The 26,286-nt window shown below is 40.1% G+C and overlaps 1 protein-coding gene and 1 pseudogene across 8 annotated transcripts in view; one reads left to right on the plus strand and one right to left on the minus strand.

Moving 5' to 3' along the window:
• Positions 1 to 26,286, minus strand: part of LOC118712118 (histone demethylase UTY) — a 222,699-nt gene that overhangs the window by 127,286 nt on the left and 69,127 nt on the right. For 6 of the 8 annotated variants that reach the window (XR_004985968.2, XR_004985969.2, XM_036425610.2 and 3 more), the window contains 3 exons: positions 19,619 to 19,677; positions 15,418 to 15,538; positions 1,559 to 1,613 (listed from right to left, as the gene is read on the minus strand). Coding sequence is in view for 5 of the 8 variants with exons in the window: in XM_036425610.2 (XP_036281503.1) it covers positions 1,559 to 1,613; positions 15,418 to 15,538; positions 19,619 to 19,677 (235 nt within the window). In the remaining 3 variants the exon portion in view is untranslated. The remainder of the gene's footprint in view (positions 1 to 1,558; positions 1,614 to 15,417; positions 15,539 to 19,618; positions 19,678 to 26,286) is intronic. The other 2 variants (XM_036425612.2, XM_036425617.1) reach the window with 1 other exon arrangement.
• Positions 17,312 to 18,116, plus strand: LOC118712121 (annotated as a pseudogene).

Consider the following 26,286-nt stretch of genomic DNA (forward strand, 5'->3'; position numbering starts at 1 on the left):
TTCTTGCCCTAGCTGATGTGACTCAGTGGATAGAACACCGGCTTCTGGACTGAAGGGTCCTGGGTTTAATTCCAGTCAGGGCACATGCCCAGATTAAGGGCTCAGTACCCAGATGGGGGCATGCAGGAGATAGTCAATCAATGATTCTCTCTCATCAGTGATGTTTCTATTTCTCTCTCTCCCTCTCCTTTTCTTTCTGAAACCAATTTTTTTTTTAAAGAAATTCTTCTTGATCCCCAATTCTTAAAATGCATGAATGAAGACTATTTAAAAAACAAAAATTACAGTAAGTTTAATTACATTCAGATATTTGAGTTATATTGTTCTCATTTGCAAGAACAAATATCCATTCTATTTTGGGTTTGGTTTTAACTAGAAAAAACTTTCAAATTATATGCAGAATATGCCCTGGCTGGTTTGGCTCACTGGTTAGTGTGTCCTGGTCAAGGGAATGTACCTTGGTTGCCAGCTTGATACCCAGTCCCAGTTGAGGTGCATGCTGAAGACAACCAATCAATGTCTCTCTCTCATGTTTCTTTTTTTCTCTCTCTCTTTCTATCTAAAAATAAATGGAGCCCTAGCTGGTGTGGTTCACTGGATAGAGCATCAGCTTGTGGACTGAAGGGTCCCAATTTTGATTCCCGTCAAGGACACTTGGCTGGGTTGCAGACTTGAACCCCAGTAGGGGCATACAGAAGGCAGCCAATCAATGGTTCCCTCTCATTACGATTCTATTTCTCTCTCTCTCCTTTTCCCTTCCTCTCTGAAATCAATAAAAATATTTTTAAAATAAATGAATAAATAAATTTTTTTTTAAATATTGTAGGTAGATTGACAAAAAAATAAAATAAAATTATACATAGAATATTTAATTGCATGGGTTTTGTCCAGAAAGGCTTTCACAGGAAAGAGAAATTCTCATTTAAGATAAATCCCAAAATGATTTTTTTTTCCTTCTTTCCTTCTCTTTCCCCACATCTTCTCCCTTATTTTATATCAAGGAATAATGTAAAAAGTAAAGTTCTTTCTAGGAGGTATGAAAAAAATTACTAATTATAAAGCTTAGCTCTTTAAGATTCTGATTCAGTGCGTCTATGGTATGAAGGCTTTAATACTGTTTCATTTTAAGTTTCCCAGTATTATAAGTATATATTCTGTATACCCAAAATAAATAACACTGCACAAAGTACCCAACCCATAAGTTCCCTACCATAAATAAAAATATTAAAAAAGACATAATTTTTCCATTTAAAAAGACAGGCACTCTAAGGTAATAATAACTACCAATAATAATCTAACACAAAGGAGGCAACTACTATAGTTAGTGTTCTATGAGAATTAGAATATTTATGGTTATCAAGTAAATATTGAATATTATTTTAAAAAAAAACAACTATTCAAATTAATTAATTGCCTTAAAGTCTGTGAGTTAGTCTTGTACCTCTCAGGTTTGTTTTCAATTACCAACAAAAGGCATTTGTGGTCATGATTTGAAATGTATTATACATAGCCTATTCCTCAAAAAGTCAATAAAACTATGGTACTTAGAAATACTTACTTTCAACTTTGGACAATGTACAGGGATGACAGTCAATCAACGCTAACTGAAAATGCTGTAACAGAAAAGTAAAAATAATAATGTGATAAATTTAGAGTTGCATAAAATTGGTTTAAATATTTAAGACTATTATGGTCAAGTATATAATAATGAAATGATGTGGGGATTCCAAAATGGCCACAAAGTAAGTGCCAGTTACTCTGACCTGCTTCTAGGGCCAAATCAGATCAACAGCTAAATTATGGAACAATCAGCTGAAAAAACAACTGAACTGAAATTTATAAGAATTTATGGAAGAAACCACATCAATACTGACAGCAAGGGTGGAGATATGAAATGGGATGGCCCTACTCCCAACCTTGGTGGCTTTGATTGCAGAGAAATATTATCTAAGTTGAGAGGGCTTCCCACCAACTGGGGAAAATCTTATCAAGGCAAATTCATGCCAGGTTTCCCAGCCCAGAGCACCAGAGCTGAAAAAAGCATCCCATCTGGATGTGAAAATAAGCAGGAATTCCATCCATCAAGAAAAGACAGAAGTCAGCTAGAGATCCTTTAGCCCATTAAAATGTCAATGCACAAGATCTTGTTTGCAGCTACTCACTCTGGGCTCCTGGGGAGGGAGGATGGAGCAAATTACAGTCACATGATGAGAGACTTGGGTTTGCTGCTCTTTGGGAAAATTATGTATGGGGGGAAAGCTTCTGGGATCCCTATTCTGATTCATATTTCATTATCTCAAAGGCAATCTTTCTTGGTGGAGCACCCCCCCTTTCTTTCTGAATGGCACCAACCTGGGGGAATTCAATAGTCCCATCCTCTGGACTACCCTACCCCTATCCCCACCCGGCAGAGCTAAACCCTTAGTGAGGAGTCAGTAACAGTTGTCTGAATGTGTAGCTGGACATTCCCCCTACTTGACTGTGACTTTCCTTTCCTCATCAGATAGATTGCTGGAACAATCCCCTCTGTTACACTGGCATACCCCCACACATCCACCCTCAGGACTCCCACTCCCACTCAAACACACACTTTAGTGGCTATGCCCAGCTGAGATCCAGGCAGAATAATGACAGAATGAGCTATATGGCTCTGGGCAGGGCCACACCTCCTATCTTCCCCAAGCCCAATCAGCATTGCCCCCTCATGGGAGATCCACTAGTTTCATCTTCCCAGTTCACATGCCTAAACAAAGCAGAGTCCTCCCTTCACATAGTCAAATCACTATATAAAAATTCTGCTGGCCTCACTGTGATGACTGACTATAACCCTATCCCAATACAAGGTATATAAGAACCCATTATGTAAAAGCTAGACATGGTATACCTACAGACATTTGCTGAGTAGCCTCACACACAACACTGGCATATAGTTTAGACTTACATTAATCTGGTGATGTACTGTGAGCCTATCTTAGGCAACTCAAGTACCACCAGAGGCTATTTCAGTGACTAAGGCTACCAGGAGGTCAGCAAGCAAAAGCAAATCTTGGAGTGCCTTGGGACTTTTCCTAACCTGCACCCAGGACCAAAGCTGGTAAAAACCAGCTTTTCTGAATAGCTTGTCATATGCACCCAAGCCAAACAGAAGTAGCTACAACTATAATTTTGAATTACTTATAGCTCCAAACAGGTTGCCCAAAGCCAATGATAGATAATAGTTTCTGAGATTAACTTGCATAAGTTGCTCCCAAGGGGCCCTGAAACAACACACCCAGTAGCCATATTCATACAACACCCTATATGGACCCAGTAAATGTCACAAATGGCAAGTCCAAGGGAAAATGTGGTCAAGGAAAAACTGCTGAGGTAAATTCTCATTTACTGTGATCAACACCTATACAGGCACTCCTATATCTTCATTAGGGTTAAGCCTCAGAGTTGATCCAAACCATGAGTGTGCAAATAACAATCAATACTCACTTATAACAGGGGGGCCCACACAACCCACCCACAGGATTTCCTGTAGCACCATACTTAGGTGCTCAAGGAAACTTACACCAGCTCCCACAGGCCACAGGACACCTACTACAGAAAGGCCACCCAACAAAAATTGGGAGTCAGCAGATCCACCTAATACATAGAAGAAGAAAAAAAAAAAAAAAAAAAAAGAGCTCTGGCTGGGTTACTCAGTTGATTAAAGCATTGCACCAACACACTAAAGCTATGGGTTTAATTCCCAGTCAGGGCATATATGACAATCAACCAATAAGTGCATAAATATGTGAAATAACAAACTGATGTTTCTTTCTCCCTCCCATACCTCTCTAAACAAACAAGAAAACAAATGAAGTCACAGGCAAAATGGGGAAGTTAAGAGGCCCCAAATGACAAAATAGGAGGAATCTCCAGAAAAAAGAACTAAATAAAATGGAGGTATGCAATTCATTAAATAGAGTTCAAAGTAATAGTGTTAAATAGCATGAACATTATAATAATGTTCAATAGCATGAAACAGAACAAAGGAAATCAATCAGAAATGAGTACACTAAAATGAAGAATATAATGGAAGAAACAATAAATGGGATGAAACAGAGTATCAAACCAGCAGTTAAAAAGACAAAGTAGAAAAAGAAATCTCTTAATAGTAATAAAATAATTTTTCAAATTGAGGCATAAGATGATGTATTCAGTGGTTATTGTTGTCCTACACACCAAAGAATCCCAGTTCTGATTCCTGTTCAAGGGTTTGTATTTTGGTGGTGTGTTCACTCCCCAGCATCTGGTTGTGGCAATATGCAGAAGACAATCCATAGATAACAATATTTCCCCACACACACACACATCTGCTTGAAAAGCAATGGAAAAAATATTCTCATATAAGAATTAACAAAAAGATAAAAAAATCAGAATAGTTGATAGAACCTTTGGGATAATATGACATATTACTAAGGTGATCAGATGTCCCCCTTTTGAAGGGACAATCCCAATTTTTAACAATTTGACCCACGTCCCACAGTTTTAAAAAAGTTCCGATTTTTGGAAAGAATGCACGATAAGCTAGGGAACGACAGAAAAGGAAGGGAATATACAATTTTCAGCAACCATGTGGCTATTTAGCCAGGATATGAGTTTTATATTATTTTTGTCAATTTTATGTCAAACTTTACTAATAACAAATAATGTTAAGAACTGATGATCAAGAACTGCTTATTTGGTATTGTTGATCAGTTGTTAGAATTTGACCACCATTGTTTGGACTTAATGAATAATGGCATTTTTTGGGATTGGCAACAACGAAACATTTTGTAACTATCTCTCACACGATATACATCGTACTGTGTGCTACCCTGTATCCCTGAAAATAAGACAGTGTCTTATATTAACTTTTGCTCCCAAAGATGCGCTAGGTCTTATTTTCAGGGATGTCTTATTTTTCCATGAAGAAGAATACGATACACATTTATTGTTAAATGAAAATAAAGGAAATTTATTACTTGTAAATGGTATGGTAGTACAGTATTTGTCAGCACAAACCAGACACACTGTGAATCCTACAGTATCAAGAATTTACTCATTTATTCAATGACAATCATGTCATCATCTTCTGGAACATCATCATTACAATCCAATTCCTGAATTTCCTGGTAAATTTCTTGTGACTCCATTTCTTTCAGAATCAGTGGACCAAATCTCTCATGTTTATCAATAGCATTCTGAGATAAAGCCTAGGGAAGCCTTATTCTGGGGGGATGCCTTATATTTCACTCAGAAGGAAACCTGTAAGTATGTCTTATTTTCAGAGGATGTCTTATTTTCGGGAAAACACAGTAAGGTAGTTAAGCAAGTGATGTCATTACAAATCAGCTATTCAGATAATTTAAGTAAGTTATATATTTCAAAGTTCATAAATTTTCGCCGAAACTGGTTTGGTTCAATGGATAGAGCATCGGCCTACAGACTGAAGGGTCCCAGGTTCAATTCTGGTCAAGGGCATGTACCTTGGTTGCGGGCACATCCCCGGTGAGGGGTGTGCAGGAGGCAGCTGGTCGATGATTCTCTCTCATCGATGTTTCTGGCTCTCTGTCCCTCTCTTTTCCTCTCTGTAAAAAATCAATAAAATACATTTTTTTTAAATTCATAAATTTTCTTGAATTTAGCATTATTATTATTTATAGTGGCAGCAAAAAGTCTAGCGCCGGCCTTGAAAGTGACACTTAAGACTATACATAATTTTATTTATTTATTATATTTGTAAATTGTACTTACATTGAAATTTTAAAGATTATATTACAATACCATTTTTGCATTCAATGAAAATTTTTGTTGCTTCATGTGGACCAATTTTTTAATCAAGGAAACCCCCCCCCCCCAATCCAGTCAACAGTGTCCCACTTTATCGATGTTAAAATCTGGTAACCTTACATATAACATCTACATCACAGGGAAAGAAGGAAGAAGAGGGGGACGAGGGGAGGGTAAAAGAGGAGAAGAAAAGGAGGAGAAAGAGGAGGAAGAGGAGGAGGAAAAGGAAGAGAAGGATGAATAGTCAAGAACCTCTTTTAAGAAATAATGACCAACCAAAACCGGTTTGGCTCAGTGGATAGAGCATTGGCCTGCGAACTGAGAGGTGCCGGGTTCGATTCCTGTCAAGGACATGTATCTGGGTTGCGGGCACATCCCCAGTAGGAGGTGTGCAGAAGGCAGCTGATCAATGTATCTCTTTCATCAATGTTTCTTACTCTCTATCCCTCTCTCTTCCTCTCTGTAAAGAAAAAAAAAATCAATAAAATATATTAAAAAAAGAAAAGAAATAATGACCAATTACTTCCCTAATGTATTGAAGAAAAAGGGACACAGTGCATGAAGTACAAAAAATCCTAAATAAGATGAATCCAGGGCCCACACCAAAAACACATCATAATTAAAATGACAATGCTAAAGACAAAGAGATAACCTTAATAGCAGCAAAGGAAAGATAATAATTACTGCTAAGAAAACTTCAATAAGACTATCAGCTATTCTCTCAACAGAAAAGGTTCAGTCTAGAAGGGATTAACAAAATGAGCCAATGAAGTAAATGTTGGTTCTTTGAAAGGTAAAAAAGATAAATATTATAAGACTCATCATAAAAAGAAAAGAGAAAGGATCAAATTAATGGAATTAGAAAGGCCAGAGAAAAAGTAACAACTAACAACAAATAAATACAAAATATTTTAAGAAAATATTATGTCCCTAGCTGGTTTAGCTCAGTGGATTATTTCATCATTGATGTTTCTCTCTCTCCCCTCTCCCTTCCTCTCTGAATCAATAAAAATATATCTTAAAAAAAGAAAATACTATGAACAACTATATCCCCATAAATTTGAAAATCTGCAAGAAATAGTAAATCCCTAGAAACATCAATCTTCCAAAACTAAATCAGAAAGTTGAAATACCATAGACATATTACAACTAGTAAAATTGAACATTAATTAAAAAACTCAAAAAACAGGAGGAGGATCCAAGATGGCTGCTCGGGTAGACACCTAACCGCAGCAGCACACAACAATTTCAATGGAATACAACTAAAATGTAGAGTGGACATCGCCCAGAGATACAGGTAGTCGACTGACTGAAAATTCTACAACAAGAAGGAAAGAGAAAACCAGAAGGAAAATCAGAGGAGCTGAAAAAAAGCCTAAGATACGGAGACATGCTGCGCGCTCACACGCACGCGAGCGCACGGAGATGTCGCAGCCGGAGAGGAGGAGAGGGCTGGGTGCTGCCTGGCATTCCCTAGCAGGAAGGAAATAGAACCCCCAGCCTGGGCTGAACCCCCGAACCAGCAGCGCTGAGCCCCAGATATAAGCCAGACCCTGGGGACCCAGGCTCCGGCGGGGGAGACGGGACTGTGAGGAGGAACCCCAAGTGAGCAGTGAAAAGCAGGACCCCGGAGTCGTGCACATTGCACGCAGAGGACTGAATGTTGACTCTGATGCTGGATTACCCTAGCCGGAAGAAACAAAGCCTCCGGCGGCAGCGCTGAGCCTCAGTCCGGACTGCTCTGAACCCCCGTCCTGGACCAGACCCTGGGGACCCAGGCTCGGGCAGGGGGAGACGGGGCTGTGAGGCAAAACCCCAGGGGAGTGGCGAAAAGCGGAGCCCCCAGAGTCGCGCGCACTGCACACAGAGGACAGTCTGTTGACTCTGATCCTAGACTACCCTCGCGGGAAGGAGAGAAAAAAAAAAAAGCTCCAGACTGGAGGAATGCGACAGGGTGCAGGAGCCCCTGCCGGACACCAGCCAGCGGGCGCCGGCAGGGAGCCAGGCGACCGGGCCCCGGGGGGGGGGGGGGGGGGGGGGGTGCCCCTGAGCCTTCGACCTCTGAGCGCGGGCAACGGAGCCAAGGCCGGGGGCTGCTTCCTGGGAGATGCCGACCCCGGCAACAGGCTGAAGCAACGCAGGAGCCCGCGGAGAACAAAGGGGTGCCACAGGCCAACCTGCTGAGCTCCCAGGACAAGGAGGAAGAAACCAAAGTTCTCAATGTGAAGACATCAAGTGAGAGCAAAAGATAGTATAATTATTTAAGAAAGAATACAAAAAAGATCTTGAAAAATCAAAGACTAAGTCAGAACTCAACTCACCAGCCAACATTGCAACATAAATGTGTTTAAAAAAAAAAAAAAAAAAAAAAAAAAAAGACGGAACGTTGGAACAGCGGCGGTCAGGCCTAGAGTGCCCAGGCACAAAGCAGTGGCAACCGGGCCCGGAGCAGCAACAGCCAGGCCCCAGAGCAGCAGCAGCCAGAAACAGAGCAACAACAGCCAGCACTGGAGCAGCCAGACCTGGGGCAGTGGCAGCCAGGCCTGAAGCGGAGGCGGCCAAGCCCAGGGAGGCCAGTCCAGGAACACCCAGACCCGGAGTGGCCGGGCCCAGAGAAGCCGGGCCCAGAGCAGCCGGGTTGGGAGCAGCCAGGCCCAGAGCAGCAGTAGCCAAGCCCGGAGCATCCAGGCTGGGAGCGGCCAGATTCAAAGCAGCCGGGCCCGGGGCAGCTGGGCCCAGAGCAGCCGGGACTGGTGCGGCCAGGCCCGGAGCAGCGGCTGCCAGGCTGGGAGCGGCCAGGCCCGGAGCAGCGGCTGCCAAGCTGGGAGCAGCCAGGCCCGAAGCAGCCAGGTCTGGTGCAGCCAGGCCCGGAGCAGCAGCTTCCAGGCTGGGAGCGGCCAGGCCTGGAGCAGCCAGGCCCGAAGCAGCCAGGCCCGAAGCAGCCAGGCCCGGAGCAGCCGGGTCTTGTGCGGCCAGGCCCGGAGCAGCAGCAGCCAGGTCCAGAGCAACTAGGTCGGGAGCGGCGGTGACCAGACCCGGAGCAGCTGGTTGTGGAACGAACCAGCGCAACAGAGGCCAGGCCCGGAGCAGCCAGGCCCGGAACAGCTCGCTCCTCGCCTGCCCCTGCCCCACGGCTGCCTCTCAGACATGGCTGGAAACTTTTTCGGGAACTTGAGGGTCTGCTGAATCAAGTGATGAAGGCTTAGATCTGGATGTGTTGAGTTAGTATAGGGCTGGGGTGTTGATCTGTGTTGATCTGTGAGTGCCTTGGGTGGGGCCTGGATGAGGCTGGTTGACCTATTTGGAAATGTCTTTTGTGTGAAATGTATCATTGGGCATGTGGTAGTATTATTGATATGAGAAAATGCTAAGTAACTGATTTACTATCTGAAAAGGGATTTACTATCGGGGAAAGGGAGGGAAGAAGAGACTGAACATAAACTGCACCTATGGATGAGGACAATGGGGGAAGGGGAGGGGGCGGAGGATGGGGTGGGAACCTGGTGGAGGGGGGAAGAAATGAGGAACCTTTGTAACAATATGAACAATAAAGATTGATTAAAAAAAAAAAAAAAAACTGGGTCATACCGCTTCACAGGTAAATTTTAACAAATATTCCAAGAACACCTATTCTTCCCAAACCATTCCAAAAAATTTAACAGGAAACAAGACTCCTAAGCTCATTTTAGGAAATCAGCATTATCTAAATTTCAAAATGACATAAAGATACTACAAAAAAAGCAAATTATATGCTTTCTACCAGAGACCCCAGGTTAAAAGAAACATACAGCTTGGCCAGTGTGGCTTAGTAAGCTGAACATTGAACAAGGAGATCACGGTTCAATTCCCTATTGGGGCAGATGCCAGAGTTGCAGACTTCATCCTCAGTGTAGGAAGTGCAGGAGGCAGCCAATGAATGATTCTCATCACTGATGTTTCTATCTCTTTATTCCCCTTCCTTCCTATCTCTAAAAATAAATACAAATTGTAAATGTAAGAATTTAAACCATAAAGCTCCTGTGATATAGAACAGCTGTCACAAACCTTTCAGACTTCACGAACCACCAGTGGTTGGCAAACCACCGGTTGGCAATCGCTGGTATAGAAAACATAAGCATTAAAATCATGGGCATTTCTATAAGCAATTATTTCTTCTGATAAATCTCCTTGGGCAAGAAATATTGAACAGATGGTATTATATCAAACTAAAGAGTACAGCAAAGGAAACCATCAACAAAATATAAAAACAGCCCAGTGAGTCAATGAAGATATTTGCCAATGATACCTCTGATAAGGGATTAATGTCCAAAATTTATTAAACAACTCATACAATTCAAAATCATAAAACAAACTATCTAATTTTAAAAATGTACAGAGGATCTAAGTAGAGATACCCCCATCAAAGGACATAGAGATGGCCAATATAAATGTATAGAAAGATGCTCAATGTCACTAAATATCAGAGGTGTACAAGTTAAAACCACAAAGGCAAAGCACTAGACTTCTCAGAATAGTTTTCATTAACAAATCAGTTTCTGGGACAGTGGAGAAAAGAATACTCTTCTCCACTATTGGTGGAAATGCTGTCTGGTGTAGCTACTAAGACAGTATGAAGGGTACCCAAAGTATTAACAAATGGGATTGCCTATAACTCAGCTATTCCAATTCTGCATATATATTCAAAGGAACTCAAGTAATTAATTTGAAAGAATATATGCATCGCTATGATCATTGGTGTTATTTAAAATTAGGGGCCCAGTGCATGAATTCGTGCACTTTGAAAGGAACTGTGGGCCATTAGGCTGTGATGGGCACAAGGGTGGATCTTAGTCCATCCTCCACATACCCAACTGGCTATTAACGCTGTAACCCCAGTCCCCTATTTTCTGACAGTCCTGCTCCCGCCACAACCGCTCTCATGCAAAGACGGCACAGAGTGACTGGGGCTGGCACCAGCAGCAGTTGCAAGCAGAGGCTCTGGGGCCAGCAGCAGATGCAAGCAGGTCATTGATGGCAGCAGGTGTGAGAGGTGGCTGCCAGGCCTATTCATTCCTCAATAGCAGGGGGAAATGGAGAATCCCTGAGGGGCAATCAGGGCAGGCAGCTGCCGCTTACACCCACTGATAGCCCCAAGTGATCATGGCAAGTGCCGGGCACCAACAGTGGGTACGAGCAGCAGTGCCAGCATTGGCAATGGATGCGAGTAGGGATGGCATGAGCAGCAGAAACAAGTGCTTGGCAGGACTGCAGCGTGCAGGAGCAAAGAATTTTCAGTAACCACCAGAGGCTCTCCACAGTGTTGACTAGCACCTTGCCTTAGTCTGGAGCCCCTGGCTCACCTGCCCCACCATCCACTACTGCCAACCAACGCCTACCATGTTCCATACACATGTGCCTGATAGACAGTGCATGTCATAGTGACCAGTTGTTAGGTTGTTCTGCCATTTGGTCTATTTACATATTAGAATTTTATATAGATAAAAGATAACAAAGCTATGAAAGGACCCCAGTGTCTATCAGTAGATAGTGGATAAAAAAGCTGTGATACATATATAAAGTGGAATATTATTTGCCCATTTAAGGAAAAAAAAACACTACCATTTCAATAGCATTAATGAACATAGACTTTCAATCTTTTTTATCTCATTGCACACTTAAACTAATTACTAAAATTCTGCAGCCCATCAAAAAGTACATTTTTGCAAAGCTGAAAAATTGGATGATTGCTGTCATTTTTCATTTGATAATCTAAGAAAAAAGTGGTCAAAGGAAAATAGTACTTTTTTTTAATTCTTGTGGCAAAAGGTTGAAAAAGCTGACCTAAAAGGTATTAGGATGAGTAGAATAAGTCAGTCAGGAAAAGACAAATACCATATTTCACTTACATGTGGAATCTAGGGAACAAATAATGTGGAATCTAGGGAACACACAAAACTGAAACAGACACAGAGATACAGAGAATATACTGATGGTGTCCATAGGGGCAGAGGTTTACAAGGCTGAGAGAAACGATGAAAAGATTGAGAAGAACAGATAGATAATTATAAATTATGGAATTTTGTAAAATAAAGCATAGGGAATAAAATTAATAACCCTATATAATAAAAGCCTAATATGCAAATTTTCCCCTTAACCTAACTTCTGCTTTGAGTTCACTCGACTGGTAGCTATGACACAATACTAACCACCAGGGGGCAGATGCTCCAACCAATATGTTAGCTTGCTGTGGGCAATGATGGGCTGAACTGGAAAATTAAGTGTAAGGTTAAAGCCATCAGGAAGCTCCTAGGATTTAGCCTAAACACCGTGTGGAAGGGAGCAGGAGCAGGAGCCAAGAGGGACCAAATGGTATGGGAGGCTGCTACATGTGATCCAAGAGCTATGTAGTGCAGTCTGAGGCATTCTCAGTGCACAATTTATAATCCTCAGAGCTGTTTCTTTTTGTTATGTAACTACTCCAGAAGAGTGGGTAGCACCATTACAGGGGATCTGGCGGGGAGGGGGAGAGGCCTTGGGCATCTAGGGACACAGCAGTGAGGAGGGTGGGTCTGAGTAGGAGAAACTGACTCCATAACCTGAAAGGAAGGAGGAGGGAGCCAGAGGTGAAAGGTGGTTAGGGGCCTAGAAAAGCTGCTGGATGGGGGCAGTAGGAGAGCCTGGTATCACTCCTACTGGACAGGCTCCAAATCCTCCCTCCTCCTCCCCATGATCTATCATCCCAGCTCTCCTCCAAAGCCCTGCCAAGGCTCGCTCTACATAGCTTCACACTGCTGCATGGGCCTGTCCGCACTGCCTCACTCCAGCCCCGCTTAACCTTTGGGGAGCTTCACACCCAGAGGAAAAAGAGAAAGGCTACAAACAGGAGGTCAGAGGATGGGGCAGAACAGGGCCAATCAAGTTAAATGGAGGCAAAACCCACAGGGCTGGAGACAGATGAGCAGGGGACACACAGACATAGCAGTGGACCTTGTAGAAGTGTTGTCCTTGGTTGAAGTAGAAATCATTACCCCATTTTACAGACCCCAGCAGAGTATGTATGTGGGCAGGAGCAAAGACAAAAGAGGATTAGAGGGGACTACATGGATGGAGAGCAGAGATGTCCGACTTACATCCTATTTATTTTTGTTTTTGTTAATATATTTTTATTTATTTCAGAGAGGAAGGCAGAGGGAGGGAGGGAGGGAGAGAAACATCAATGATGAGAGAACTGATCTACTGCCAACTGGGGATTGAATCTGCGTAGCCCAGCCTGGAAATGGTAGGGTGGGAGCTGGGAAATAACATCATGTACCAACATCCAGCTTCCTCAACCTAGTGACTTGAGAGTTTCTTTAGCCCAGGAACACAACTTTCTATATAGCCACAGGCAAACACTTTACACTGTAAACAAATGTTTATGTAACCAAATGTCTATTTTCCCATGCCTCATCTCATTTGATCCTCACATAAATCCTGAAATAAGTACATAAGAGACTCAGTGAAATCCTGTTTTATTTTCATTAGCCAGAAAACAAGGATTTAGAAAGCTGAGAAACTTGATTAAACTGTAAAGAAGAAAGAAATAGTGGACCTTGAAGATAACTTCAGGTTTTCACACTCTATAGACACGGCTGCAGTTTATAATATTTTACCCTTTGTTCTCCTTGCATAATCCTATCTAATAAAAGGGTAACATGCAAATTAGCCATCACTCTGTCACAAAGATGATAGCCAAGATGGCAGTGCCCAGACTTCTCAGCCTGCCAGAGTCCCCGTCCTGGAAGGATGGCCACTAAGAGTAGGCAGCATGAGTGGCCTGGTGGAATGCTTGCTTCGTCACCTCACCTGGCTCGGGTCAGCCCCTTTAGAGCCGGAGCAGACATGGATAGGAACAGCAAGGCAGGCCCGTAGCCTAGGAGTCTGAACGCAGGCCAAAAGAGCAGATAGCAGGCCTGCCATCCGTGGAAGCCACACAGCTCCCTCCCACCTCCCATGGAGTCGGAGCAGGTCCCTCCTGGCTCCTGTAGAAGCAGCAAGGCTCCCTCCCACCTTCAGCAGAATGAACACAGTCTCTTTGCATGGCTCCCATGGAAGCAGTGTGGCTCCTGATAGTGTGCTGTGGTTTCCACAAGCTCCTGCGGAAGCAGCAAGCAGCCTATTGAGCATGTTATCGCGCGATGGGCTACTAGTCTATAATAATAATCTGCTTCAGGTTTTGTTTTGTTTTTTAATTGATTTTTCACGGAGAGGAAGAGAGAGATAGAGAGTTAGAAACATCGATGAGAGAGAATCATCCATCAGCTGCCTCTTGCACACCCCCTACTGGGGATGTGCTCGCAACCAAGGTACATGCCCTTGCCCGGAATCGAACCTGGGACCTTTCAGTCCGCAGGCCAACGCTCTATCCACTGAACCAAACCGGTCCAGGCGCTTCATGTTGATATTTACTGCTGTGTTTCTGACAATTAACTGAAAGAGAAGTTAGGGTGCTTCACTGGGCTGCAGAAAGTTAAGTCAAGTCAGAAAGCAGTTCTATTTAAGAAAGTTTATCTATATATATGAAAAGCTCTTGCAGGTGCCAACCACACACATATGTTTCCATCTGTAACTGTCAATTTGGTTAACACTTTTATTATAAAGAAAGGGTGGTCAATGGCCATACCACCCTGAACATGCCCGATCTTGTCTGCTGGAGATCTTGTGGCAGCCATCTTTGACCACATGGGAGCAGACAGCTTGTGTGTTGGAATAATGGTCAATTTGCATATTGCTGTTATTAGATAGGATAGCACAAATATAGAAAATCTGAAAAATTATAAGTTTTGACAAATCAAATTTCCAACAGAATTAAGGCATTTAAAATTAATGTATTATTTTTCCCAAATGTTTTCATACTTACCAACTAGCATTCTACAAGCCTTAATAAAGGATGTTCTATTATTCTATCATTCTGCTATGACTCATGCCCTCCAACTAGAAGTGAGTAGACTTCTAATTAGACCCACAAGAAAGAAAACTTAATTAGATACCATCACTAACATACATACTCCTTATATACTAATATAAATACTTTGTCTATATACTAAAAGTCTACAGATGTCTCTTGTGGCATCACAAAAGAAAAGTATTTTACATACCAAATGAAATAAAACATTCATTGATTCTGGGCCAGAAATTCTATTATTCATCTTTTTAAAAACAAAAACACACAAAAATATAAAGCACTAAAAAATTATTTTGGCATAGCTCAGTGGTTGAGCATGAACATATGACCAAGAGATCACGGTTTGATACCAAGTCAGGGAACATACCCAAATTGCTGACTCAATCCCCAATGTAGGGCGTGCAAAGGCAATCTATCAATAATTCTCTCTCATCATTGATGTTTTTATCTCTTTCACTCTTCCTTTCTCTTGAAATCAATAAAAATAAATTTTTAAAAGTTATTTTGCAAATCTTAGCATGATATGTATCTACTTGGTGCCCTGAAAGCCAATCCTATTTTTAAATCTTTTAGTTCATATCCTAAATTCTTCATTTTTATACTGTTATATAAATTCCAAACGTCTCAATATTCTTCTAATTTAAACTTACATGAACAGATTAATATATGTAGAAAATGCCCCAACCACCTACCTTTAAGCTAGATTCATAGTCTGTGTTCACTTTGAACATAAGCCCAAGTCGTAAATGAATTTCCTTGGCTCGACAAAAGCTGGGATCAACATAAAGCACCTCTTGAAATGCCTTAATTGCCCTTAAAGAATACAGACATAAGAAACTGTAAGATTCTAATCATTTACAGCTACTTTCCTTAGTAATTCAAGAAACATTCTGTACAACAATTTTTAGAAATATAACAACTTCATTAAAACATTATTAATAATAAAGGACATTAGAAAAACATAAAGAATGTCAGTTGAATCTCTTTAAAATTTCTCAAATTGTTCAACAATAATTACATTTTGATTGTAAATAATCAATTTAAATTTTTCTGAAACATCTTAGAAATAGCATAATAAGAAAGTTTATGAGGGCAAGAGAATAAAAATAATAAACTCAGATATATATGTATATTGTTCCACAGAAATCAACTTTCAGAAATTTTACTTACTATAATTATATCATGTGAAATCATTAATGGCTAGTATATTAATTTTTCCATATTCAATTTCTACAAAAGAAAATAATTTCTGGAAAAGACCATTCTACAGCAATGGAGTATCACTTTTGCCATAAATCAATGACCCGGGATTTAGAGACTGTATGATTTGTCTAACATAACTCAACCCATCATCTTTCTCCTAATTGTATACTGCCTTAACTGTCTTATAAGGTGTTGATTACTAATAAAAAATCCAGACATACCGGACACATTTGAATATTTCTTAGCATTTAAATGTTGTGAATTACTAATGCAAATGAAAAAAGACAAACAAAAAAAAAAACAACTTCATTTTGATGTCAAATACTATATTCACTAGAGATCACTTTTAGAATCTTTATGTTTCAAAAGTCAATTTTATTTGTGCTACAAATAGATGAGCATACTATTAAGAGAAGTATTTAAATTGTCTTGTAAAGTTGCTATATGTACATTTACTACAAAATTAAGCATTTTGGGAAACACACAGACATCATTTAAAAATGAGTTATCAAAATTTATAATCATTTCCCCACATTTTTACATATATTCAGAGTCTGGCAAAAGTAGGTTTATAAAACAGTGTATTGTTGAGCTATTACTTATTATTTTTTTAGACAATTACTTTAGATTTTTATTTAGACAATTATAAATCTAATTTGTCCAAAGCTATATTTAAAGCAATTAATATTTCCTATGTAAACTAATTTATCTCACTAATTATTTTATTTTCTTCAAGCTACAGAAGCTCATGGATTTTATCTTAAGCATATAAAAACTACTGTATAGCCTCACTGAATTGCATGCACATTTGTCCTGGCTAACTAAAATAATTGTATCTATGTGAACAAACAACTGTAATACTGATTAAAAAATAGACATCATTCTGCCTCCATGTAGCACAAACCACAACAAATTTATTCATTTAGTATAACTATTAGATTTACTTCTAAAAAAGTTTCCCTATAAACTTGATTAAATCCTATCTCTAACTATTGTAACCTCTTGTCCTCTTCCCATTTATAAGCGATCACAACTCTAAGAATATAGTTGTGCAAAACAATACCATCTTTTTCTTTCAATTTGGAATATGTAGGCTTTAAATTAAGAGAGTAGGGACCTGACTAAAGGACTGCCTCTGTCCGTAAATAGATAAGAAATATAGAATAAAAATTAACACAACAAAAGAAAAGAATTAAAATAACTGTGAACTCTAAGATCTTTTCAAGTCCTAAAACTTCAGAATTACAATTTGTGATTAGGATTTTCAGAAAATTTACAGAGACCTTAAATTAATCTAGGCTCGTTTTAAAATAAGATTCCTACAAGATACATGGGGTGGTTTGGTGTTAAGATCTCTCAAAGCGAGAGCGCAGGCCCGCAGCCATGACCAAGGCTGAAATAAATTCGAAGGCCTACCCTCTCGCCGATGCCCACCTCACCAAAAAGCTATTGGACCTCGTCCGGCAGTCCTGAAACTACAAGCAGCTTCGGAAAGGAGCCAACGAGGCCACCAAAACCCTGAGCAGAGGCATCTCGGAGTTCATTGTGATGGCGGCGGACGCAGAGCCCCTGGAGATCATCCTGCACCTCCCGCTGCTGTGCGAGGACAAGAACGTGCCCTACGTGTTTGTGCGCTCCAAGCAGGCTCTGGGCCGGGCCTGCGGGGTCTCCAGGCCTGTCATCGCCTGCTCCGTCACCATCAAAGAGGGCTCCCAGCTGAAGCAGCAGATCCAGTCCATTCAGCAGTCCATTGAAAGGCTCCTCGTCTAACCCACGGCCTCTGCCACCCTCTCTTGCTCCTCCCCTCGGGTTGTGTGTCCTATTGTCTGTGTGTCATGTAGGATTCCAGCTATCTTCTATTGTTTAAAATATAGTAGTAATCTTTTTATATTTTTGGGTTATTTTTGTTTTGTCTTATAGATTATCATCCCCATACCCACCCACCCCTACCCTAAACCTCCACTTCCACTTTTCCCTCCCCATCTTTCCTCCCTTTTGAAAATTGAACTAAGCCCAGAACAGGTGGAAGCAGAGTGGTGCCACCATTCAAAGGCAGGAAAGAGCCAGGGTAGAGATCTGGTTCCAGCTTTGAGGCGCTAACTCCCTTTTGTGTACAGGGCATGGTGAAGTAGACACCGCCCACTTGGTCTCCCTGGTGCCTGGCGTACAGAATCATTCCATCATGATCTAGACCACATGTGTCAAACACAAGGCCCGCGGGCCAAATCCGTCCCGCCAGGCCTTGCAATGTAGCTCGCACCGCGCTGTCATCACTGCACTCCGCTGCGTTTCCATCACAATGACAGTTTATGACTGTTCAGTAAACCATTCGGCCCGCGATTTAGGCTGGATTTTAGATTTTGGCCCCTTCTCTGAGTTCGACACCCCTAATCGAGGGGCTCCTCTGCTCTGTAAGGGATTATGCATCATTTGGGGAAGAAGCATGTATCCTGTGTCATTTGTTAATGTACCCCTACAGTTTTGCTTTTGGTAATATATGTCCATTTCCTTCCCCCCAAAAAACAACCTCCCAATTGTGCTCCTGAGGGTGGCAGGCCAGCAGCTGTGTGCTGCAGGATTCCAAAACTGGCCTGGGCTAGTGACACATGGAGCAGCTAACCTAGAAAGGAGTCTGGAGAGGCAAGACAAAGTAGAGTCAACTGGTGCTGGAATGGAGGATTCTGGGCAAGCCGTGGAGACCTGGAAGCTACAACAGGTGATGGAGTCCAAGGAAACATCCTTTCTGGTGAATCGATCTCTTCAGTGGACACTTGTGTCAGCTCTGGGAGCCTTTACCCATTTCCTGTCCTGCCATGATGCAGGTCAGATGTACTGTGTTCCTGACCACATCCGAAGGATAGTGCTAATATCATTCTTATGAGAGTCCTAGTAAAGAAATATATTCATACAACTTAAAAAAAAAAAAAAAAAAAAAAAGATCTCTCAAAGCAATATGTCATTCAACAACAACAAAAAAATTATAACATCTAGTTTATTTAATAAGCAATGTAGTGCATCCAAACATAAAGTAATTAAAAAGTCTCAAAGCCGCCGATACCGGTTTGGCTTAGTGAATAAATCGAGTGTCGGCCTGCGGACTGAAGGGTCCCAGTTTCGATTCCGGTCAAGGGTGTGTACCTTGGTTGTGGTCACATCCCAGTAGGGGGTGTGCAAGAGGCAGCTGATGGATGATTCTCTCTCATCGATGTTTCTAACTCTCTATTCCTCTCTCTTCCTCTCTGTAAAAAATCAATAATATATATATATATATATATATATATATATATATATATTTTTTTTTTTTTTTTTTTTTTTTTTTTTTTAAAGCCCCAAAGCCAACAAATTAAGTTAATTTGTACTTCAGTTGTTCGACTAAAAGCTAAATATTCACCTCTGGAAAATGGCATAAAAATCTGGTCAATACAAATTTAAGAACTCTGTATTAATGACGTACACAACATGCTTACAAACATTGGCCATGTAATGTACTCTTCCTTTAAGTTCTCATAACATGTAAATCACAAAAATAAAACCCAATTTAAAAAGTTTTAGAAAACAGTATACAAAATCTTACATATGACTAACGAGTACAGTTAATCCTCATCACTGAAAGACATATCCTAATGGAAAAATACTGAGCGTTTACTTACACACACACACACTGAAAGCTTCTACTATAAGTCAACTTACCAATGAAATGCGTTATAGTAGAAGTAAACCAAACCAAGGCCATATAAAAAGACAGCATTCTGTTAAAAGAATAATAAAAGTTTTACATTTTAGATTTCTATGTTCTAAAATTTTTTCACATCTTAAAATATGATTAAAAGAAATAATAAAGTCATGCCTCAACAGAAAACATGGGAGAAGACTAAAAGCTTGGAGAAACCTTTCAGTTTCATTTTAATCAACTCTACGGAAAGAAAAAAAAAAACAATTTTTAAAAATTCTAAAATTTGTGTAAACCACATACAAAAAGAACAAAAACAAATAAAGCAATCCAGAGAAAGAGCAAAGCTAGAGGTGTTACAGTTCCTAATTTAAATTGTACTAAAAAGCTATTTAAAAAAAAATAACTGTTTGGTACTGGAATTAAAAAAAAAAAAAAAAAAGGCCAAAGAAACAGAACATACAGGACAGATACAAACACCTACATTTACAGTCAACTAATATTAAACAAGAGCCAAGAAAACACAATAGCTAGAGGGTTGTTTCATCAACAAAAGGTGGTGAAGAAAGAGATAAACACATATAAAGTTTGTGCCCAAAAAAAAAGTGAAATTGAAACCATATCTAGCATCAATCACAAAAAATTAACTCAACCATATTAAACATGAAACTTGATACTATAAACCTAAAAAAAAATGAAGAAACAGCACCTTGACATTTGTCTTAACAAAAATAAATAAATTTTAAAATCTGTGATTAGACAAAAAATGTAAACAATAAAAGCAAAAATCAAGAAAGAGGACAATATCAAACACAAAAGCTTCTACAGAGCAAAAGTAACTAACATTAAAAATAATCAAACTACAGTATAGGAGTATATCTGTAAAAATCACATATGTAAGCCAAGGATTAACATTAAAATATATAAAGAAATCCCACAAATCAATAACAACAAAAACCATTCTGATTAAAAGTGAGAGCCTGGCTGAAGTCGCTCAGTTGGTTGGAATGTCACCCCGTACACTGAAAGGTTGCTGGTTCAATTCTAGTCAGGGCAAATGCCTGGAATGCAGGGTAGGTCCCCAAGTGGGTGGGGCATGTTGGAAGGAAACCAACCCATCAAGGTTTCTCTCTCACATCAATATTTATCACTCTCTCTCTTTTCCTCTCTTTAAGGATGTTCTCAGGTGAAAACAAAAAATAAGTGGTAGAAACCAGTTTGGCTCAGTGGATAGAGCGTCGGACTGGACTGGAAGGCCCCAGGTTCAATTCCGGTCAAAGTCATGTAACTTGTTTGTGGGCACATCCCCAGCAGGCGGTGTGCAGGAGGCAGATGATCAATGATTCTCTCTCATCGATGTTTCTAGCTCTCTATCCTCTCCCTTCCTCTCTGTAAAAGAAAAATCAATAAAATATTGATATTAAAATATTTTTTAAAAATAAATAAAAATAAAATAAATAAATAAAATAAGTGGACAGAGGAACTAAATTGATAGTTTTCCAAAGAAGGTATTCAAATGGTCAAGATGTTCAACATTTAATTATTAGGAAGATACTTTCAAAATCATATTGAGATATTCCCTTATGTTTGTTAGATCAAAAAGACAAAAGATAACAAATGGAGAAAAGAAAGTTCATACACTCTTGGTGAAAATGTGAATTGGTTCAACATAAATAACTACTCCTTAAACTTAAAAACAAATCTAACACTGTTCTGGCTATTCCACTACCGTGTATTTATTCAAAGAAAGTAAAAACGGATACTGAGGTGCTGGAAACCAAATCAGTTTCACTGAAAAAGATATGTTGACAGGAATCCAGGAAGGCTGGTCAACAACCTTAATTGCTCTAACCTTTAGTTGAGATTTTGTTAGCTGAAGCAGAATCTACCTTGTCCATGAAAGTTTCTGTTATTTCCTGCCTAAGGGCTACATGTAAATTTCTGTTTATGTTGCTTAAGATGTTTTCCACAAAGCCTCAATAAAAGGGGATGGCAGGGCCAGAGCAGGAGTAGTTCTCCCACTAGAGTTGGACTACCGCCTGGCCCCCCAAATCGCCAAATTGAATTTCTTCAAGTCTCTTTTCATTTGTGTGTGGCCCTTCTCCAGAAGCTGAACCCTGAATTGGAACTCTTTCTACGCGGGCCGTGAAAGAGAGTCCTATATCTGGCGCCTTCAACGCGGGACTTTTGGAGGAGAAGGTATTTTTCGCCTAGAGCGAAGGAGGAAAAATACACCGAGAAAAGGTGTGGAAGATTCACCAGAAAAAAGGTGAGGGAAATTCACCGCATTCAAAGCCCACGGCCAGCTGCAGAGTCATGATCTGTAAGCAGGGTGGGAACGTCCTTTTTAACCAGGCTAATGGGGAAGAATTAGGTTATAAATTTAAAGTAAACTTTATTATAGATTTTTGGTTTGTAAACTTAAAGAATGTGGTTTCTTGTTCAAATTAAAATCTTAGTTTGTATTTGGAATTTAAAATCTGTAATAAGAAATGAGACTCCACTGCTGAAACCGCCTCTGGTGCGGAGAAATTCAAAGGTGGCAGGAGAGGGCAGAGCCATCTGCTCTCCAAAAATGAGATTACTTAATGCTTTGTTTAAAAATTATAAAAGGACCTGCAAACTAGGTGTTATCTTGGCCAAATTGGGTGATAGTTATTACTTCAGAAAGCAAAAGAGAAAGAAAAAAATTTTGAGATCTGTCTTTATCTTTTAAGCATGAAAAAATGTGTGGCCAGATCTGTTGTTGAAACTTCTCCCAAAGTAAGCTTGATGTGGGGGAAGGAAAGAGACACAAGGCAATCCTATAAGGAAGACCACTCTCTCAGTAAGCTAAGGATTGTGGTAACTTGCATTTGAATGGCTACAAACTTCCTCCAAATTCCTGTGGCAAAATTTTTGTGGAATTTAGCTTAATTATATAAATAAAAAATAAAGTTTAAATTTGCCTCATAAAAAATCTAGAGGACAGAATGGAAGCTCTTAATTGACTATGTCTTGTATTTTTCTTAGAAATGTAAAGTGTCATTAATCTAGGACATGCAATATATATTTGATTTGCCAGCTTTAAAAGTTCAAGTGCAAATTAAATTGGGAGAAATTATATAGTTATAATTAAAATACCTAAAATATAACTTGTTTTTGAGAAAATAAAAAGTGTGTTTTCTCTAATTAGGAATTAAAAATAAGTTGCTTATTATTGGTCTAATTAAAAAAGAGGATTAATTCTGTGATCTCAACCAAATATTTTCTATGCAAAAACTAGTCTAAATTTAATTGATATTTTAAGATAATAATAAAAGGTATAATATTTAAATCACATATGGATATAGATATTTGTTTGATAGTTTTTTCCATGTTAAAATTTCAAGGCCTTAACAGAGATGATTCTTGGAAAGCTCCAAGGGCCCGGAGAAATAGAAGAAATTTATTCTCTTCTTAAATGATTTAAAACAGATTTAATAAACTTGAAATTGCATGGAAAGCCTTATCAAATAAAAATTAATAAATATAAATATTTTAGAAGGTTTATAGGCATGTATTGTTAATGGCAAAGGAAAGCAGTTAACTTTCCTGGCGCATGGTGAAGACGACGGTACAGACGCCTGACACCTGAGAAAGTCTTTCTTGCCATGTTAGCAGTAATCATCTGTACGGTAATATTACCTGGGACAAATGTGGAAGTGTTTAGGACTTACGTTCCTGACCGTTCATGGGTAAAAGCCCTTATGTGGGCTGATCCCTTGCCAATGTAGTCACCAATAATACTCAGCACTTTGGTCATCCAGGAGGAAAATGGGTGGGGCAAGGAAGTATAATTACACAGGTGTTGCCACCCAGCTTCCCTTTTTGTATGACACAAAATCAAACCAATGCTCCTTTGTGTATAAAATTACAAGAGAGGTTTCTGGCTTGCACCAAAGTAGAGGAATATCACTACTTGCTCCTGGGAGAGGTGCAGAGAATGTAACTAAGACCTATACAAAAAGAAACTGACAGCCAGTTTGAATTTGAATTGCCATTGGCTTAGAACAAAGAATATCCTTGCATGGTATTATTCTACAATGTCATTTATAATTTTTGATATTTTACAACAGCATATTGTACAATTATTCCAAACAAAATTAAAAATCTAATTTTCAAATGTTTGGCAGCAATTTAAAAGGACATGAAAGGATTTAATCCCTTCCACTGTGTGGAGGGCCTCACTGGGAAGGCGCTTGAGCATTCTATATTGGCCTTTCTTGCCTTATTTGCAAAGAGGGACCCTCTTGTCACAATCCAATTACCCACAGCTGTTGCCAGAGTTTTCAGTTCATGCTGAGGTTAAAACCTCATGGTGGCTGGTACCATGGATCCGTCTCTCACACAATGGCGTGAGCTGGGATCTCCCTGGAGAAGAAACCTGGGTTCCCCAAGATATGTGATCAATGCCAGGGCCCCACCAGCAGGCGAGGGGATCCCAAGGCAGGTACTGGGCATGGAGGCCATAGGGGCATAGGCTACAAGGAGACAGAACTGAACCTCACATCACCCTGCTTGGCCCCGGAGGATGGCTGGTTAGCCAATGATGGGTAAGATTCCTCAAGGGAGGGACAACCTAAGACAGGCACAGCCGCAGAGGGCCATCAGGAGAGGACCTGGGGGCCAACAGAGGTGGGGCACAGATCCTCACCCCCCAACGCTGCAGGGGCTTGAACACTCGCCCTTTTGAGGGATGTCTCCTGCCCCATGGCTGCTTCACGCTTCCCATACCCAGCTCACATCTGGACCCAGGCAACAAACAGATTTGGTCCAGCTCAGATTGAGACCCAGCTACAAACAAGAGACTTGGCATAGCTCTTATTGAGACCCAAGCAACAGAGAAGTGGCTGATGGCGACTGTCCTACATCTAAATCCAGCCTAAATCTATGAGTGCTCAGGGCTTTCTCAAGGATGCATATAATCTTTTCCATTAATATTTACAGAGTACACTAAAGTTGTTGTTAAGGTATTAAATTTGACAGTAAAATAGTCAAGTTTTCCGATTAATTTAAATTGGTTAAATGAAATGAGTTAATATTCAAGAAAATTTAATTGTACAACAGGCTGTTCCTAAAGTATTAACCAAAATTTCTATTGGTAGTTCATTTCATGGTAAAATTGTTTAACATACAATAAACCCTAAAGCAGTCATAGTTTATGTACAAAAAATTAAAATTTAAAAGTTATCAAAACAGCATTATAAAAATTTTTTCCAAAAGCCTCCTAATAAATAGAAAAAAAAGGGTAAGAAAAATGTCCTGTAAGTAAATTACATCTAGAAAAATTTTTCTTCTTTTGAAAACCAATTTTCATTTGTAATGATAACAGTAAGACAGCCATGAAAAACACACATCGTATCAAAATAAGTCAAAGAAAAATTGTTTGGGCAAAAAATTAAAAGTATCCCAAGTAAAATTTATAGAAAAGATTTCTTTATTAATTTTGGTCGAGATATGTTTGTATATTTTCAGAAAACAACTCCAAGACCATGTGGATTCCTGCAACAAAGAAGAATTGACAGGAATACTCCAGCCATAAAGACGAGGAAAAACAGACCAGAGATGGAAGATGCTGACGACGCCTTGCCATACTAGCAGTCAGCAGATGTGCAACGCTGCAGGTTGTCCAGGACCAAACCAGAGGTCGGACCTGCATTGCCACTATTTTTCTACCATTGCTGACATGGACTCAGAACTGTTGGACATTAAAATTTGGACTCAAAAAACTGTTGGACATTGAATCTGGGATTCAAAAACTGTTGGCCCACAAAGAAACGTACTGCAGACTGATTTCATTTGACTGTCAGCATTGCTTGTTTCATTTTTTATTTCTAGTCTACAAATGCAAAAATTTTTAAGGAAAGAAAACGGGGGAGATGCTGGAAACCAAATCAGTTTCACTGAAAAAGAGATGTTGACAGGAAGCCAGGAAGGCTGGTCAACAACCTTAATTGTCTAACCTTTGAGATTTTGTTAGCTGAAGCAGAATCTACCTTGTCCATGAAAGTTTGTTATTTCCTGCCTAAGGGCTACATGTAAATTTCTGTTTATGTTGCTTAAGATGTTTTCCCCAAAGCCTCAATAAAAGGGGATGGCAGGGCCAGAGCAGGAGTAGTTCTCCCACTAGAGTTGGACTACTGCCTGGCCCCCCAAATCGCCAAATTGAATTTCTTCAAGTCTCTTTTCATTTGTGTGCGGCCCTTCTCCAGAAGCTGAACCCTGAATTGGAACTCTCAACGCGGGCTGTGAAAGAGTCCTATACTGAGGTTTCTAATTAAAATGGAGGAGTAGGTAATGTGTAATTCACATTAACATTAAAATTACAACTGAACAATCACCCTGCAAAACAAACTGGAGATAAATAAATAGAACTCCTCTAATTAAGAAAAAGCCACATGGAGAATGATGGAACAGGTAAGGATGTAAATGGGCTAGTCCCACACCACATATGGCAGTTAAGATCCTAGACAGCTATCTCTAATGCAAAAGTTCCCTCTGGGAAGCTAGAGATCCTAAGCCCACACTACACTACACAGTTTGAAGGGCGAGTGCCGGGAAGAGGAGTCCTCACAAGAGCTAGCTATGAAAATCAGCCTGGATTCCAGCTGGGAGAGATAAAGGACCTAAAGAGAGCCAGGTGTCCACTTCAAGTGTCTTCATATGT

Source organism: Pipistrellus kuhlii, unplaced genomic scaffold (genome assembly GCF_014108245.1).
Source record: "Pipistrellus kuhlii isolate mPipKuh1 unplaced genomic scaffold, mPipKuh1.p scaffold_m20_p_83, whole genome shotgun sequence".
NCBI lineage: Eukaryota > Metazoa > Chordata > Mammalia > Chiroptera > Vespertilionidae > Pipistrellus > Pipistrellus kuhlii.